Here is an 18968-nt window from a genome sequence, read left to right as displayed (position 1 = left end):
GTGAGTGGATCACGTTAAACTCAATCAAAAGCCGCCAGCGTTGGAATCTATTGCTGTTTACTGTTATCAAAAATGGGAAAAACCAACTGAAAAAGGTGATCTGGTACTATGACACTTCCTCAAATGGGCGATCTACCTAATACAGAAAGCAATATCACTAATAATAATAATGTTAGCCTGGTCAAATGTTTTAAGGTTCAGACCAAGGAAAAAAAGCTATTGATTTATTTTCTGTTTACTGTTACTTTGATTAATTGCTGGAAGTGGTGAACCATTCGTTGGAGTCCTTCAAGCGTTTTCATATCATTTCACTAGTAGAACTATTCGACATTTAATTGACTGCTTTTTGGTTATATCCCATTAAACTACGTCATTGAACCGTTCCAAGTCTCTTTCCTGGTAAGAGATAGAAAGAAACCGTGACACAATTCAAAACTGTAGCCGAATAGGGAACTAGCCGAATCGGACTAGCCTAATGGGACTAGTCGAATCGGACTAGCCGAAACGGCCCATTTCGTAAATATAACATCTTGTTAAACATATTCAAATTAATCATCTGACCAATAACCTTTTTTCATTAAATTTTGCATTCACCACATGCCTAGCAGAGGTGAACGAAGTCACGACTCCGGCTCCGAAATTCATTTTGAAGTGAAATAAGCGTGAAACTACCTTTTTCAACTACCTTTTCCAACTGGGGAACAATTTTGAAAAAAAAATTTGTTGACTGATTTTGCACTTGATTTAGGCTAATTCCTGTGTGCTGATTCCAAAAATGCCGCCAGTTTTCTTCTATCCCGTCAAGTTTTTGCTCTACAGCATATATCCAAAATATGCAACTTTTCACGAGTTTAGCCGTATTGCTTTTCCATACGTAATAGGAATGCACAAGCTAATCATATTGTAAGTTATATACAAGAAGGGCCAACTGAATTAATACGCAAAAAAAGCACAGGCATCGATTTAGGTCGATGCTATTTCCCCTATTTTTGGTTGGAGGATGCAATCATCCAATAAAACTAGATTAGAATGGTAAAATTGAAGTTAGTTGCTTTCCACTTTCAACCATGTATGTATAGGCTACTACTACATGTTGGTTTGTTAGAATACTATCTTGTCTGGGTCTGCTGTTTCTCGTCGTCAGTGTATATCTGCGGCAGTTTTACTATTTCTAGCTAAAGAAAAGACTTCAGTGCATTTGTCAAACAAGCCTACTTTGCCCATTTTAAAATAAAACCTGGTGTTGAAGATAAGTCTTGGGCACCCCACAAGGTATGCAAGCAGTGTATCGAGAGTTTACAGATGTAGACCAAGGGAACACGTGACAAATTGGCATTCGGTGTAACCAGGGTTTGGCGAGATCCTAAAGATCATTACACGGACTGTTACTTTTGCTTGGTGCAAACTTCAGGGTATAAGAAGAAAAATAAACGTAAAAATAAGTATCCAAGTCTTCCATCAGTTATACGTTCAGTGCCTCATTCAGCTGAAATCCCAGTTCCAGTTTCCATTAAAACACTTACGCTCGAAGATTTGGATCATGATGAATGTCTTTGTGATGGCAGGCCTAATGATGAAGATGTTGCAATTGAAGATGATTCAGAACGCGGAGTATTGAATCAACGAAAGTTTAATGATTTGGCACGAGATTGGGGACTAGGAAAAATAGCTTCGGAGCTCTTAGCATCCAGACTAAATGAGAAAAATTTGCTTGGAAAAGAAGCGAAGGTATCATACTTTCGATCGAAAGCAAATGCGTTTTTACTGTACTTTTGAAGTGACAGTAGCTTTGTGACCGAGATCTGACTTAAACCTGATGATCCCAATATTCTACATGAGCCACTTGTTGACAGAGAGAAAATTATTTCCCCACCTCTGCATTTATAAAGCTCGATATTGACCTAATAAAGCAATTCGTTAAATGTGGGTTTCTGAACATCCCACAGTGGGGCAAGGTTGATAAAACACTCAAACCTTTTGTACCTTATGATGTTACAAATACGTCACGAGCTGCCGGACTATTAGGCTAACTGGGTTCTTGGAACAAATCGAAGGGCTTCTGTGAATGTTTCTCAGTTTCAACGTATCCTAGTCAGCAAAAGTTCTTTTTTCTATACGATTTCGATGTTTAGCGACGTTAAAACGATGTAAAAACGGCAATTTCTGCTGGTCGGGATAACTAGGCTACGGTACCCGATACTTTTTTTTCAATCCAAGCTAAGCTGTCCAGTGTCCACACATTTGTTAATCCATAGTAATCATTTTAACTATTCAAAAGTACTAACTTATAGACATAAAACCTGTCCACACATTTGTTGATCCAAAGTAATCATTTAAACTATTCAAGTTTTCATAAACAAGATTCGGTTCTAATTTGGCATTTCTGGTCGATTTAACATCACATCTGAACAACTTGAATGTGCACCTTTAGGGAAAGCTCCAATTGATACACAAGATGTGGATGCATGTAGGCCTAGCCCAGGGGTGCCAGAACGATTTTTGACTGGGAGGGGGGCAGGATTATGAAAAGGGCAGTTTTGTTGCTGAAAAGCCAATTTTTTGTTTAATTTTTAAGATAAGATATAGCGATAATGCTCATCTATCAGCTCGTCGTCGTCTGAGCTTCTGGGGCCGAGGGTCTACCCTTTTACCACCCCAGATTCACGATGTTCCCGGACTACACTGAAAGGCTGCTAGAGAGCAGCCGGTCTTTAGTTTCATCATCCATGATTGATCTATCAGCTCACTATCGAGTAATGATACAAGTGTCCGGTATACAAAGAAAGATGTCATGCTATGTTATAATGATGTAACCTACTGTGTTGCAGAATTTTGGACAGTGAATAACTGAATATTATTGTTAAGGTAAAAATGAAAGATTAGGCTACAATTAGGCTAAAAGCAAATAGCAGAAATTGTTATATTGCACAATGTGCAGTAGTTTACATGACCTTAAAAGGGCATCATTGCACCTCCATCAACAGAAAAATTGAGGGCAGGGGGGCATCCTCTCTCCTAACCCCTCACTTCCGGCGCCCCTGGCCTAGCCTACGCGCATTCTAAACAAAACTAAGCCTCTGGGAAAGTCAGCTGGAAAACGCAAATTACAGTATGCTCTCTTTGCTACACTGCAGAAGAACAAACCTATGAGCAATACGTCATTTGTTTCTATGATACAAAACATTTTCACCCCGCTTTGGTGACATTCGTTCTCTCGAAAGCGACATTAAAGTATTAAGACCTACTCCATCTGATGCACAGATGGATACGGGTCTGCTACTATTCGGTGAGTCCGATTCGGTGGGAGCCTTTTCTGTGAGAGCCTTTTTCGGTGAGAGCCCTTTTCGGTGATTTTTTTGAGGTTTTTTTTGAAAATTGTCGGGAACCATAGCCTAATTATCATTGCCGCTTTTATATTATTTTAACGTTGCTAAACGTTGAAATAAGATCCTAATCCGTAACCCCTCACCCTTAACCCTATAACCGCAATGATATAACCGCAATAAAAAAAAAATCACCGAATAGGGCTTTCACCGAAAAAGGCTCTCACCGAATAGGGAACTCACCGAATTGGACTCACCAAAACGGGCCATTCCGGATGGATACAATACAAGAGAAGTAGGCTATCAAAAGGAGTTGAGCTACAGTGCAGAAACGAGCTAAAATTGAAATTTCAAGCCGAGAGTGCATCACTGCTTGACTTCTATAAAATTTCTTGAGTGGAAACAATATCCCAACTTGATTAATCATGCCAAAAAAGGGGTCATTAATTGGCAGCACTTACGCATGTAAAAATCTATTTTCGTCAATGAAACTCACCAAGAACAACTTGAGAACAACATTTTTAGACGACCACTTGCAAGATGTCATGCTTCTTTCCTTATCCAACTTATGACTTGAACTTCAAAAACTTTTAAACCAAAACAACTGCAAAATCTCACATTAATATGTTGTTCTAGCAATAAATGTATATATGTTATATTTTGTGATTTGTTAATGAAATCAGGACTTAATCTGATTTAATTTTATAAATCCGAAAGTTGTGACTTTATCAAAAAAAATTTGTTATGGGAAAATGAGCTACGGCCTGCCAAGACTTTGTAAATTTTGGTTTTGGCCGCGATTAGAAAAGCGTTGCCGACCCTGTTATATGACGATTAGCAATACAAAACATTCAAAAACAACACAAGCGATAATCTATATTCATGGTAACAAAGTAGCATACAAAGTAACCTCAATCAAATAAAACAATCTCTTAATACCCATTCACCAAAAACAAAGGAAAAGCAGGCAAATAGTTAACATAATAATAAATAAATAATAACAAATAAATCACATTTCTATAACTTTCCTCCAGAGTGTTTCTCCATCTTTTGACTATTCAAATTGCTAACACACGGAACAACTTTTTCACATAGGCCGACATCACATTGTGGCTTTTCACCAGCGTCAATTCGCATATGCTGTTTCAGGTTACTGACCTGTGCAAACGATTTTGCACACACGTAACACTTCTATCGCTTATCACCAGTGTGAATTCGCATATGCCGTTTCAGGTTACTGACCTGTGCAAACGATTTCGCACACACGTCACATTTATATGGCTTATCACCAGTGTGAATTCGCATATGACATTTCAGGTACCTGACCTGTGAAAACGATTTCTCACATACATTACATTTATAAGGCTTTTCAGCAGTGTGAATTTGCATATGACCCTTCAGGTTAGCGACCCGCGCAAACGATTTCTTACACACGTCACATTCATATGACTTTTCACCAGTGTGAATTTGCATATGACCTTTCAGGTAACTGACCCGTGCAAACGATTTTTCGCACAAGTCACATTTATATGGTTTTTCACCAGTGTGAATTTGCATATGACCTTTCAGGCTACTCACCAGTGCAAACGATTTCTCGCACACGTCACATTTATATGGCTTATCACCAGTGTGAATTCGCATATGATCTTTCAGGCTACTGACCCGTGCAAACGATTTCACGCACCCGTCACATTTATACGGCTTTTCACCAGTGTGAATTTGCACATGACCTTTCAGGTGACTGACCTGTGAAAACGATTTCTCACACAGGTCACATTTATATGGCTTTTCACCAGTGTGAATTCGCATATGATTTTTCAGGTGACCGACCCGTGCAAACGATTTCTCACACACGTCACATTTAAATGGCCTTTCACCAGTGTGAATTTGCATATGACCTTTCAGGTGACTGACCTGTGCAAACGATTTCTCAAATAAGTCACATTTATATGGCTTGTCACCAGTGTGAATTTGCATATGACCTTTCAGGTTAGTGACCCGCGCAAACGATTTCTTACACACGTCACATTCATATGACTTTTCCCCAGTGTGAATTTGCATATGATCTTTCAGGTAACTGACCCGTGCAAACGATTTTTCGCACAAGTCACATTCATATGGCTTTTCACCAGTGTGAATTTGCATATGAACTTTCAGGCTACTCACCAGTGCAAACGATTTCTTGCACACGTCACATTTATATGGCTTATCACCAGTGTGAGTTCGCATATGATCTTTCAGGCTACTGACCCGTGCAAACGATTTCACGCACACATCACATTTATATGGCTTTTCACCAGTGTGAATTTGCACATGACCTTTCAGGTGACTGACCTGTGAAAACGATTTCTCACACACGTCACATTTATATGGCTTTTCACCAGTGTGAATTCGCATATGATTTTTCAGGTGACCGACCTGTGAAAACGATTTTTCACACACGTCACATTTATATGGCTTTTCACCAGCGTGAATTTGTATATGACCTTTCAGGTGACCGACCTGTGCAAACGATTTGTTACACATGTTACATTTGTGTGGCTTTTCACCAGTGTGAATTCGCATATGACCTTTCAGGTTATTGACCTGTGAAAACGATTTCTCACACACGTTACATTTATATGGCTTGTCACCAGTGTGAATTCGCATATGACGTTTCAGGTTACCGACCTGTGCAAACGATTTCTCACACGTGTCACATTTGTATGGCTTTTCACCAGTGTGAATTCGCATATGACCTTTCAGGTGACTGACCTGTGCAAACGATTTCTCACACATGTCACATTTATATGGCTTTTCACCAGTGTGAATCATTTTATGCCGAATTAAATCGCTACGTTGTGGAAATGATTTTTCACATAAATCACAATTGTATGGCTTTTCACCAGTGTGACTTCTCTCATGAATTTTCAATGTCACCCCTTGTTCTTGATTATTGATTCCATATGGTTCACAATCTTCAAGTACTTCAAGCTTTACCAGTATTGCTTCACTTTGATTCATGGTAAAAGGTGAAGTGAATTGTTGATTTGAATTAGTGGTACATTAGCGATGGTTGACCAAACAAAAGACTCACAAAGTATGAAAAATATTGCAGGATAAACAGCCTATAACCTGAAACACAGGAAACAAACTGTGAAAAATTCAATATTGGTAAACAGTGCGAATAATCGCATACCGGTAGTCGAATACTTATCTCCAAAAATATTGCAAGTTAAATTCTATATCCATAAAAGCACAAGCCATGCGCACAAAAATGACATCTTGAAAAGTAATAATTATATTACACAAACTTTAACGAAAGCACAGTCTTTTATTTCCATGTTACACAAATTAATGTAAAACGTATATAATTGAACTATAGCTAATGGAGCTTCAAATGATTAACTTAAGAGAAGATTTTACACACATCACAGACGAAAGCTTTTTCACAAGAAAGAAACGTCATCTTAAAATAATGTGGAAAGGATTTACAACATATACAATTAGACATACATCATACATATGTGTTTTTTTTTGCTAACAATGATGTGAAATCAAACGTTATTGAGGTTTTGCTTCATTTTCTTCAAGAATTGGACAATGCCAAATTAGATTGGTTTCAAAACCCATTTGCAATGCTAAGACAAAGTAGACTGCCAAATACCTCTTTCCTAACTCTTAGGAAGAACTTGGTGACAGTGTAATTTCTGACTCTAAGTTGCGGCTTGAAGTTTCTGGAGAGTGAGAGAGAGAAAGAACTTTATTTGCCAATCAGATTCTATAACAGTACGATACACAATAAGCTTACATCACAATAACAAACAGTTCATGAACATAGAGGAACTCATAAGTACGCTCAGTGTTAACAAATTCAATCTGATTAACCAGGAGCAGCGAAAGACCGTTTGGTCGTCTAATCAGCTGCTCCAACTGGTCATTAATGAAGACACAAATGGATTGAAGAAAGCACTTAAATTGGCTAATGGCATTAAACAATGAACGGCAATAAGTTAGTGTTTGATATAGTCAACTTAAACAGCGTAATTGTTTGTAGAGGTAGGCTAAGTTGCTTTTCATGTAGGCAACTGGTTTGTCGTCATTTTCAAATAATGTAATTTTAGTTTATCACTGAAGGCATTAACGTTGGAAAGTGTGGGATTTCATTCCATACTTTTGGACCTTGCACTTTGAGGCTAGAGCTTGACTTCTTCGTTTCAACTCTTGGCAAAAAATAGTTATTCTGTTCAGAGGATCTTGTGTTATGGTAGTGTATTTCTCTTTGAGTTTGGAAGTATCCAGTAAAAATTGTTCACTTTTGTACTTAAACATAATTTTTGCAATTTCATGTTTATAGATGAGGTTTACAGGTAGTACACAACACTTCTGACAGAGCGGAGCTGCTGTAGTTGTTTGTTCGCTACATGTTATGGCTCGTATGATTCTGTTTTGCAAGACTAATATTTGATTTAATTGTTTTTTTGAAGCTGAACCCCAACTGACGATTCCATAGCTAATAATAGTGTGGGCCATTGCAGAGTAAAGGCTCAGTAACACTTTTCTGTTCAGGTATTTTCTTGTTTGAAAAAAGGTCCAGAAATTTTGGGTCTGCTACTATTCGGTGAGTCCGATTCGGTGAGTCTGATTCGGTGAGTTCCTAACCTCTAACCCTAACCCCAAACCCCTAAAACCGCAATGATAATTAGGCTACGGTACCCAATAATTTAAAAAAAAATTGAAAAAAATTCCCCGGGGATCGGACTCACCGAATCGGACTCACCAAAACGGGCCATTCCGGGAATTTTGAAAGTCTTTAGCATATGTCGTCAATATGCACTTTCCAAACTAAATTCTTGTCAATGTTAATTCCGAGGTACTTTGCAGAAGCTGTTCTATAAATAATATCATTTGCGTTAACTTGTATTTTAAATTGTTCATAATCAAAGCTTTTTGTTTCTCGCTCCTCTAATAGTAAGAATGATGACTTAGTGTAATTTAAAGTTAGTTTGTTCGCTTTTAACCAGTCATTGATATGCAGCATTTCTTTGTTTAGTTTGTTTACTTCCTCTTGAACAGCTTCCAATGTTTTACTTGAGGTAAAAAGAACTGTGTCATATGCATACAGCCTAACACTCATTTTAGTACTGCAGGGTAAGTCGTTAATATACAAAAGAAAAAGAAGTGGACCTAGCACTGAACCTTGTGGTATTCCGCAAGTAATATTTATTCTTTAAGGTCTGATGAAGTGTCTTCACGTTTTATAAACTGCTTTCTTTGAGACAAATACGATGATAATAATTTATTCATTTGTCCTCGAATGCCATAGTGTTCCAACTTGTTCAATAATATGTGGTGGTTTACAGTGTCGAAGGCTTTGGTTAAATCCAAGAAAATTATACATGTATTGTGTCCCCATTGTTATTTTTAAAAACAAAAGAACCATTATTCTTTTCAATGTTACACTAAGCAGTCCTTTTGCGACATGTTGCAGGATCCAAAAAAACAAAAACAAACCTGAAACACAAGTAGGCTACCAAATGGAAATAGGAAAGGTTCAATAATGGTTACCAGTGAGAAGATTCATTATCAAAACAATCACAGGTTGCAGTCTATATTGACGAAAGCAATGTTGTTGGCATATCATTGAAGTTTTTTCGGCTGCATAGCCGAGTGGTGAGAACACTAGAACGGTAATCGAAAGGGCGCCGGTTCGACACCGCTCAAGAGCATGCGGCTGTGTCTGTGGCAGGACACTTAAAGGCATGCCTGAAGGTGGACACGAAGATTGGCTTTCTTGCTTTCCCGTCCACTTAATCTAAATCTTCAACCACCGGGTGTAAGCCTGGATACGACAAAAAAAAGTCGGCTGCATAGCCGAGTGGTGAGAACACTGGAACGGCAATCGAAAGGGCGCCGGTTCGACACCGCTCAAGAGCATGCGGCTGTGTCTGTGGCAGGACACTTAAAGGCATGCCTGAAGGTGGACACGAAGATTGGCTTCCTTGCCTTCCCGTCCACTTAATCTAAATCTTCAACCACCGGGCGTAAGCCTGGATACGGCAAACAACATTGAAGTTGAAACAACGTTTTAAATCAAAAATAAGTCAAAAAATTCTTATTCAGTTTAAATGCATTATTCTTATTCAAAAGTTCATTCTTATTCATTTTATCAGCAGTTCGATAGCTTCGTGGAAACATGCTGCCATTGTTGTTTAGCGCCTGTACTTTGTGGATCCGCAGTTAAGAGTCTATGCTAGGGCACAAGTCTTTTAAATCCATACTTTATTAAGCAATATAGACTGTAGTGCAACATCAACATTTCCTCAATCAGACGTCTAACTTGCTAATAAGAAAGTTATCTTGCAAACTAAACTAAACAACAGAATCAAACCAGCAAGGAAACTCAAAACAAACCTACAGCAATGTGACAAAAAAACAATCAGAAAACACAAATAAAGCAATATCAAGTCAGGGTGTAGTTTGAAATTCAATCAAAGATTAATTATAGTCGGGTTAGAACGTGTTCTCAACATGTTCAAAAAATACCACAAACGACTCCTGTCCAGAAACACAGGAAACGAATCACGAAAAGTTATACAGGGGTCGGCAACCTACGGCCCGCCAAGGAAAATCATCTCGCCCGCCGCCGCTTTACAAATTATAGTAGCCTATTATATGACCTGCCTACAGGGCCTCTGTGAGAAATTTTCACTAGGGGTACTGAACGAAGAATCATTCCGGCCCCCCTCTCACTCCGGACCCCCTTTGTCAAAACGCTAGATGTTTGCTTATGCGTATTGCACAATGCACACCATACAACATTTTACTGCAGAATTGGACATCTGTGCGCAATAATAGCATCAGGCTGCAATAAAACTATTATTTAATGTTTTGTGTTGTGCGTATCATGTGATCTGTCCCTCACCAATTTGTGTAGGCTATCCTGCATTGAATTCGTGTCAGTTGTTGATAGTGCTGTTGAAGTGTCGCTTGTACAGCTTTAAAATGTAAAAATTTCAAATTCATTCCTTTATTTCTTTAAGATACAGCCTATAATTATTCCCGCTAATGTTACTGAGTGTTATATGTATCTGGTAGCCTGCAACAAGTCAAGCTCTCTACCAAGGCTCAAACATAAAATCTTGTTAAACATAATCAAATTAATCATCTGACCAATAACCTTTCTTCATTAAATTTTGCATTCACCACATGCCTAGCCGAGGTGAACGAAGTCACTTTTTTCGAGTCCGGCTCTGAAATTCATTTTGAAGTGAAATAAGTGTGAAACTACCTTTTTCAAATAATTACTAAAAAAAAAAAAACCCAAACACGTCTTTCTCAAGCCTGCTTTTGCTACCCTACGGCCCCTCTCCCAAACAGGAGAATAACCAACTTTTATGATTTAATTTAGGGCGCTTTTAACAGAACATGTTTGCACGTAGATTAACAACATTTTGTTCTAATTTGGCACTTCTGGTCGCATTACCATCACATCTCAACAACTTAAATGTGCACCTTTAGGGAAAGCTCTAATTGATACACAAGATGTGGATGCATGCAAGCCTAGCCCAGGGGCGCCAGAACGATTTTTGACTGGGGGGGAGGGGGCAGGATTATGAAAAACGAGCACTTTTGTTGCTGAAAAGCCAACGTTTTTTTAATTTTTAAGATAAGATACGTATAGCGATAACGCTCATCTATCAGCTCACTATCGAGTAATGATACAAGTGTCCGGTATACAATGAAGGACATCATGCTATGTTATAATGATGTAACCTACTGTGTTGCAGAACTTTGTGCCGTGAATAACTGAATATTACTTTTTATGGCAAAAATGAAAGATTAGGCTACAATTAGGCTAAAAGCAAATAGCAGAAATTGTTATATTGCACAATGTGCAGTAGTTTACATGACCTTAAAAGGGCACCATTGCCCCTCCATCAACAAAAAAATTGAGGACAGGGGGCATCCTCCCTCATAATCCCCCGCTTGCGGCGCCCCTGGACTAGCCTACGCGCATTCGAAACAAAACTACGACTCTGGGAAAGTCAGCTGGAAAACGCAAATGATGCTCTCTTTGCTAGACTGCAAAAGAACAAACCTACGAGCAATACGTTATTTGCTTCTATGATAGTACACATTTTCATCCGGCTTTGGTGACATTTGTTCTCTTGAAAGTGACATTAAAGTATTAAGTCCTACTACATCTGATGCACAGATGGATACAATGCAAGAGAAGTATAGGCTATCAAATGGAGTTGGGCTACAGTGCAGAAACGAGCTAAAATTGAAACTTCACGGCGAGAGTGTATCACTGCATGCAGTGTGACACTGCTACAAAATTTCTAGAGTGGAAACAATATCCCAACTTGATTAATCATGCCAAAAAAGGGGGTCATTATTTGGCAGCACTTACGCATGTAAAAATCTATTTTTGTCAATGAAACTCACCAAGAACAACTTGAGAACAACATTTTTTGACGACCACTTGCAAGATGTCATGCTTCTTTCCTTATCCAACTTACAGCTTGAATTTCAAAAACTTTCAAACCGAAACAACTGCAAAATCTCACATTAATGTTGTTCTAGCAATAAATATATGTTATATTTTGTGATTTTGTTAACAAAATCAGGACTCAATTTGATTAAATTTTATCAACTCGAAAGTTGTGACAACTTTATAAAAAAAATAATTTGTTAATGGAAAATGTGAGCTACGGCCTGCCAAGACTTTGTAAATTTTGGTTTTGGCCCGCGGTTAGAAAGGTGGCCGGTCGATTGGTCGAAAGACATTTGGTCGACAGTCAATTGGTCGACAGTCATTTGGTCGACAGGACGTTTGGTCGACAGACAATTGGTCGACAGACATTTGGTCGACAGGACATTTGGTCGACAAGACATTTGGTCGACAAGACATTTGGTCGACAGACATTTGGTCGACAAGACATTTGGTCGACAGACATTTGGTCGACAAGACATTTAGTCGACAGGACATTTGGGTTAGAGTTAGGGTTAGGTTAGGGTTAGGGTTAAGGTTAGGGATAGAGTTAGGGTTAGGGCTAGGGTTAGGTTAGGATTAGGTTAGGGTTAGGTTAGAGTTAGTTAACCCTAAAATTAATCGTTCTGTCGACCAAATGTCCTGTCGACCAAATGTCTGTCGACCAAATGTCCTGTCGACCAAATGTCTGTCGACCAAACGTCCTGTCGACCAAATGTCTGTCGACCAAATGTCCTGTCGACCAAATGTCTTGTCGACCAAATGTCTGTCAACCAAACGTCCTGTCGACCAAATGTCTGTCGACCAAATGACTGTCGACCAAATGTCTTTCGACCAATTGACCGGGTACCGTTAGAAAAATGTTGCCGACCCTGTTATACGACGATTAGCAATACAAATCATTCAAGCGATAATCTATATTCATAGTAACAAGGTAGCATACAAACTACAAAGTAACTTCAATCAAACAAAACAATCTCTTAATACCATGCTTAATACCCATTCACCAAAAACAAAGGAAAAGCAAACAAATAGTTAACACAATAATAAATAAATAATAACAAATAAATCACATTCCTATAACTTTCCTCCAGAGTGTTTCTCCATCTTCTAACTATTCAAATTGCTAACACATGGAACCACTTTTTCACATAGGCCGACATCACACTTTGGCTTTTCACCAGTGTCAATTTGCATATGACGTTTCAGGTTACAGACCTGTGCAAACGATTTCGCACACACGTAACATTTCTATGGCTTATCACCAGTGTGAATTTGCATATGCCGTTTCAGGGTACTGATCTGTGCAAACGATTTCGCACACACGTCACATTTATATGGCTTTTCACCAGTGTGAATTCGCATATGACATTTCAGGTGACTGACCTGTGAAAACGATTTCTCACATACATTACATTTATATGGCTTTTCACCAGTGTGAATTTGCACATGACTTTTCAGGCTACTGACCTGTGCAAACGATTTCGCACACACGTCACATTTATATGACTTTTCACCAGTATGAATATGCATATGACCTTTCAGGCTACTGACCAGTGCAAACGATTTCTCACACACGTCACATTTATATGGCTTTTCACCAGTGTGAATTCGCATATGACCTTTCAGGTGACCGACCCGTCCAAACGATTTCTCACACACGTCACATTTATATGGCTTTTCACCAGTGTGAATTTGCATATGACCTTTCAGGTGACTGACCTGTACAAACGATTTCTCACACACGTCACATTTATATGGCTTTTCACCAGTGTGAATTCGCATATGACGTTTCAGGTTACCGACCCGTGCAAACAATTTCTCACACATGTTACATTTATATGGCTTTTCACCAGTGTGAATTCGCATATGACGTTTCAGGTTACCGACGAGGGCAAACGATTTCTCACACATGTCACATTTATATGGCTTTTCATCAGTGTGAATCATTTTATGCCGAATTAAACTACTATGTTGTGGAAATGATTTTTCACATAAATCACACTTGTATGGCTTTTCACCAGTGTGACTTCTCTCATGAATTTTCAATTTCACCACTTGTTCTTGGTTATTCTTTCCATATGGTTCACAATCTTCAAGCTTTACCAGAATTGCTTCACTTTGATTCATGGTAAAAGGTGAAGTGAATTGTTGATTTGAATTAGTGGTACATTAGCGATGGTTGACCAAACAAAAGACTTACAAAGTATGAAAAATATTGCAGCTGATGAACAGACTATAACCTGAAACACAGGTAACAAACTGTGAAAAATTTACTTTGGTAAACAGTGCGAATAATCGCATAGGCGAATACTTATCTCCAAAAATATCGCAAGTTAAATTCTATATCCATAAAAGCACAAACCATGCGCACAAAAGTGACATCTTGAAAAGTAATAATTATATTACACAAACTTTTAACGAAAGCACAGTCTTTTATTTCCATGTTACACAAACTAATATAAAACATAACTGAACTATAGCTGATGGTGCTTCAAATAATTAACTTAAGAGAAGATTTTACACACATCACAGACGAAAGCTCTTTCACAAAAATGAAACGTCAACTTAAAATAATGTGGAAAAGATTTACAACATTATACACATTTCTAACAATGATGTGAAATCAAACGTTATTGAGTCTTTGCTTCATTTTCTTCCAGAATTGGACAATGCCAAATTAGATTGCATTCAAACCCATTTGCAATGCTATTAAAACAAAGTAGACTGCCAAATACCTCTTTCCTAACTCTTAGGAAGAACTCGCTGGTGTAATTTCTGACTCTAAGTTGTGGCTTGAAGTTTCTGGAGAGAGAAATAACTTTATTTGCCAATCAGATTCTATAATAGTACGATACACAATAAGCTTACATCACAATAACAAACAGTTCATGAGCATAAAGGAACACATAAGTACGCTTAGTGTTAACAAATTTAATCTGATTAACCAGGAACAGCGAAAGACCGTTTGGTCGTCTAGTCAGCTGCTCCCAACTGGTCATTAATGAAGACACAAATGGATTGAAGAAAGCACTCGAATTGGCTAATGGCATTAAACAATGAATGGCAATAAGTCAGTGTTTGATATAGTCAACTTAAACAGCGTAATTGTTTGTAAAGGTAGGCTAAGTTGCTTTTCATGTAGGCAACTGGTTTGTCATCATTTTCAAATAATGTAATTTTAGTTCATCACTGAAGGCATTGACGTTGGAAAGTGTGGGATTTCATTCCATACTTTTGGACCTTGCACTTTGAGGCTAGAGCTTGACTTCTTCGTTTCAACTCTTGGCAAAAAATAGTTATTCTGTTGAGAAAATCTTGTGTTATGGTAGTGTATTTCTCTTTGAGTTTGGAAGTATCCAGTAAATATCGTTCACTTTTGTACTTAAACATATTTTTTGCAATTTCATGTTTATAGATGAGGTTTACATGTAGTACCATAGAAATCCTAAGAGAGTAGAAGCGTCATAGAGCGCTTTATGCGGCACCGTCGCAACTTGCTAGCCGCCATCTTTGTTAGCACATGGTAGTCACCGCTGTAGCTTTCTCAATTTGATATATGTGCTACAAATTGTTTACAAAATGCTTTATTGTGCAGCTATTAACTGCACAAATTGCCTCAAAAAGGGCTCAAGGAAAACTTTTCATAGACTGTAACCTATATCATTTAATGTATTTAAGTGACCAAATAAGTACTTAAATCAGGCTTTTTACCTCCGAATCTGACTTGGGCAATTGTGCTACGAAAATTTTGGCGTGTATAGTCGATATATCGGTCCCATTCATTCGTTTTCGTGTACGTGAGATCTTGAAACTAGATGGAATGATTTAAAAACTAGAAGTTTTGCCTGTACATTTTCATGATTTTCTTTTAAATTTAATATTAACAACAGCAGTTTTTTGTCTTGTTTATTGTCGCACTACATGTCATATTCCAGTGATTTTGCAACTTACAGGTTGTGTGGTGTTGGTTGGCTTGATGTTGGGAACAGTAACTAAAGACAAAGTTAAGTCAGGCTAAGCTAAGCTATGTTATATAAACAGTTAAGGTCAAGGAAAAATTAAGGTTGCAAAAGCAATGTTATGCTAGCTGACGTTAAATGAAAGAGACAGAGAAAAACAAAAGAAGAAAAAAAAAAACAAGCACTGCCATGCATGCCTAAACCATGGAATTACAGAATATGATTGATTTGCCTTGAATTATTTTGTCCACCACCTACATTTGTACTTAAAAGAGTGTATTTTTTTCTTTATCAATTTACAGATTTCCCAAAGCGGGTTCTTCCTTTCTAAAAGAATGGCTCGTCAAGATGAAGAGGGACAAGTGGACACCTGGTCAGTATTCCTCCATATGCTCTGACCATTTTGCAGGGGACTGTTTTGATCGCACCGGCGTACAAACCAGACTGCGTGAGGGTTCCATTCCAACCATTTTCAGCTTTCCTACACATCTCAAAAAGGTGAGCAGTAGTAGGCCTAATACCCTGTTCATCTCTGTCAATGTTTCAGGTTAATTCAAATCTTGAATTTACTTGAAGTAGTATAGAAGAAAAAATTGGTAAAATTGCATTGTGTCTCCATGCCTATTTGAAAATGTGGGGCTTTCATTTGTAAGCCTGCGCAAAACACTGTTTAAAAAAAACGTGTACCATAATTTGGGGTGAATAGTGACAATTTTGAAAGTTTTTGTTACACAGGCTTTTCCATGAACATAGTGTTGCCATTCTTAATAGTTTGATTTATGTCCACATGTTACACCTACGTTTATGCAATTTTATATTTTTTTAAAATCCTAAGCAGTTTAAGATATTTAGAAAAAATTGAAAAATAGAAAAAATTGATGTTCCTATTCACCCCAACATCTGGGGTGAATAGGGACATTTTATTTTTTTTCTAATTTTAAACCTTTTCGGTCTGCGCATGAAATGAATAGGAACACCATATCTGAAGCTTTGGCACTTGATGCTTTGAATTTGAAGAAATGCAAAGGTTTGAAACTGTCAGTGCTTGGCATATTGCAAAAAGCTTTCTTATTAGAATAAAACGTCAAAAAATTTAAAAATCAAAATTTTATTAAAAATCAATCAACATTAAAAGATGCAGTCAAATTTTTACAAAAATGCATCCCACTTCAGTCTAATAATTGCTTGTCCACGTATAATTGTCTAAAGCAGGGGTCACCAACCTTTTTTGCATGCGGGCCACTTTGGCACTAAAGAGAGCTGTGGCGGGCCGCACTAATAAAATGTTAGGTAGGTTGACTCTTATGCTAGAAAAGAACGCATTTCGTACCCAGATTGGCTTCCTTGCCTTCCCGTCCACTTAATCTAAATCTTCAACTACCAGGTGTAAACCTGGATACGACAAACAAAAAAATCAGAATATTCATCGCCAAGCAAGAGCGGTGTTGTCACTTCGCTTCACAAAAGATATTTTGCAATTAACAATTTCAGTAAACAAGGAAATGTTTGACACATCGCAATACAGGCAACAATAGTGACCTGCAAACATATCAGCAAAAAATAGGCTCCAATAACAAGGAAAAAGAAACCAGGCACCATGAAACAAACGCTTGTGGAAATCACCAAAAAATCGTAATTCTTGAACAGTCTTTCCTCTAATAAAGCAATGAGTTGGTTTTTCATCCTTTTTGTGACAGCCTACCGTCTTTTTCTTATTATTGACAACACTCACTTGCGGTGCTTATCAGTGTGGCAAGAATTGTTGATTACCAACATTTTGCAGGACTTGCTTCGGCAGAACATATACTAAAATTGGAATGATAAAGAGAAGATTAGCATGGCCCCTGCGCAAGGATGAGACGCAAAATCGTGAAGCGTTCCATATTTCTTTAAAAAAAAACATTTTGCAGTACTAAGCTAAATATTTTCATAATACAATCAGAAAAGTTTTTAAATTTATATAGTATATTATTTTGCCAATTTATTGTAAATTGAGTTGGCACACCGACCTATTTTGCCAACAAAAACTTGCATAAAGAAAACACTGCTCGTGAAACACAATAACGGTGGAACGCACACTAGTGTTTACATGACATTTGCAAACTTAAAATAAGCAACCCTATGCTCACAGACAATTTCGAAATTCGAAAACAGACGTTTTAATCAACCACTGGGTCAGTGTGGCTGGACATCGCATTGGAATAACTTTAAGCAAACCCCATCTAGAACTATAATCTGATTGGTCAATCGGTGGATCGTATGCAAAGCGAAAATATGCTTCCCGGAAAGTATTTTTTGCCTTCGTGCTCTTTAACTCAAGAAAAGTATTTTAGGTTATACTTGTACGCTGATACCTTCCGCGGGCCGCCAGTTGGTGACCCCTGGTCTAAAGTAAGTAGAAACATCAGCTCAAGAGCCAACACATCTTTGTGCCGTTTGAGAAACGATTCTACCCAGTCATTACCCGGCATATTATTCTTAAACTTTGTGTGTTGAATTCCCCTTCTATCAAATTGAGCTTTTATGATGCATCTTGTGTCAAATTTGACCATGGGGTAGCCCCACTGTGCACATAGCAAGAGTCGACCAACTAGATGCTCCTCTAATGCTTCTCCTAAAGCTAGCTGACCTCCTTGGAGCTTCATATCTTGACTTTGTGATGTCTAGCCAATACACTTTTTGAAATGTTGAACGTTTCTGTGACTTTTCTGTAAGTCTTTCCCCTATCTAGGCCTATAGCTTCAAGAGCTTTTTGCAAGGTGTTGGCATCATATTTATTGTAGCTCTTGGCTCCCAACTTCGGTTTGTAATTTCTTGGCATTGTCTCTATTCACCCCACAAAAGTTGCAATTTTTGTCTTGAAAAAGAGAATAAAAATTAAGCACAATCAACGTAAACATAGCTGGTCCAATTTTTTTTTATATTATATGTGCGATAACCAACCCAACAAGGTGCAAACCCAGAAAAAGTGTTATTTTCTACTAAACCGATTTCCATAAACAAAGTTTTGACCATAATAAATAAATAAGAAAAAAACTTACCCAAGTGATTTTGGTCTCTTTGCAGTTACAATATATTATTCAAAAAAGTTATCAGCCTTAAACAACCTGTAAACTTATATGTATGTGCAAAGCAAATATTGTGTTTGAAACATTAAGTTTAAGTAATTTTTTTTTTAAACATACAAAAATCTGTTTTTGTTTCTAT

General features: G+C 37.8%; 1 protein-coding gene and 1 non-coding gene across 2 annotated transcripts in view; one reads left to right on the top strand and one right to left on the bottom strand.

Annotated features, from left to right (window-relative positions):
• Window positions 1–18968, bottom strand: part of LOC145782833 (uncharacterized) — a 113197-nt gene that overhangs the window by 38605 nt on the left and 55624 nt on the right. Inside the window, 2 exon segments of the mRNA XM_082594599.1 lie at window positions 4430–6315; window positions 12968–13768. Coding sequence (XP_082450725.1) covers window positions 4430–6315; window positions 12968–13768 — 2687 coding nt within the window.
• Window positions 17546–17650, top strand: LOC145783724 (U6 spliceosomal RNA). Its single transcript, XR_014290945.1, has one exon. It is a non-coding gene; the product is annotated as a U6 spliceosomal RNA (small nuclear RNA).

This window comes from Aplidium turbinatum, chromosome 14 (genome assembly GCF_918807975.1).
Source record: "Aplidium turbinatum chromosome 14, kaAplTurb1.1, whole genome shotgun sequence".
Classification (NCBI taxonomy): domain Eukaryota; kingdom Metazoa; phylum Chordata; class Ascidiacea; order Aplousobranchia; family Polyclinidae; genus Aplidium; species Aplidium turbinatum.
The sequence above is the reverse complement of the archived record's forward strand: the minus strand, read 5'-3'. Positions and strand labels throughout refer to the sequence as shown.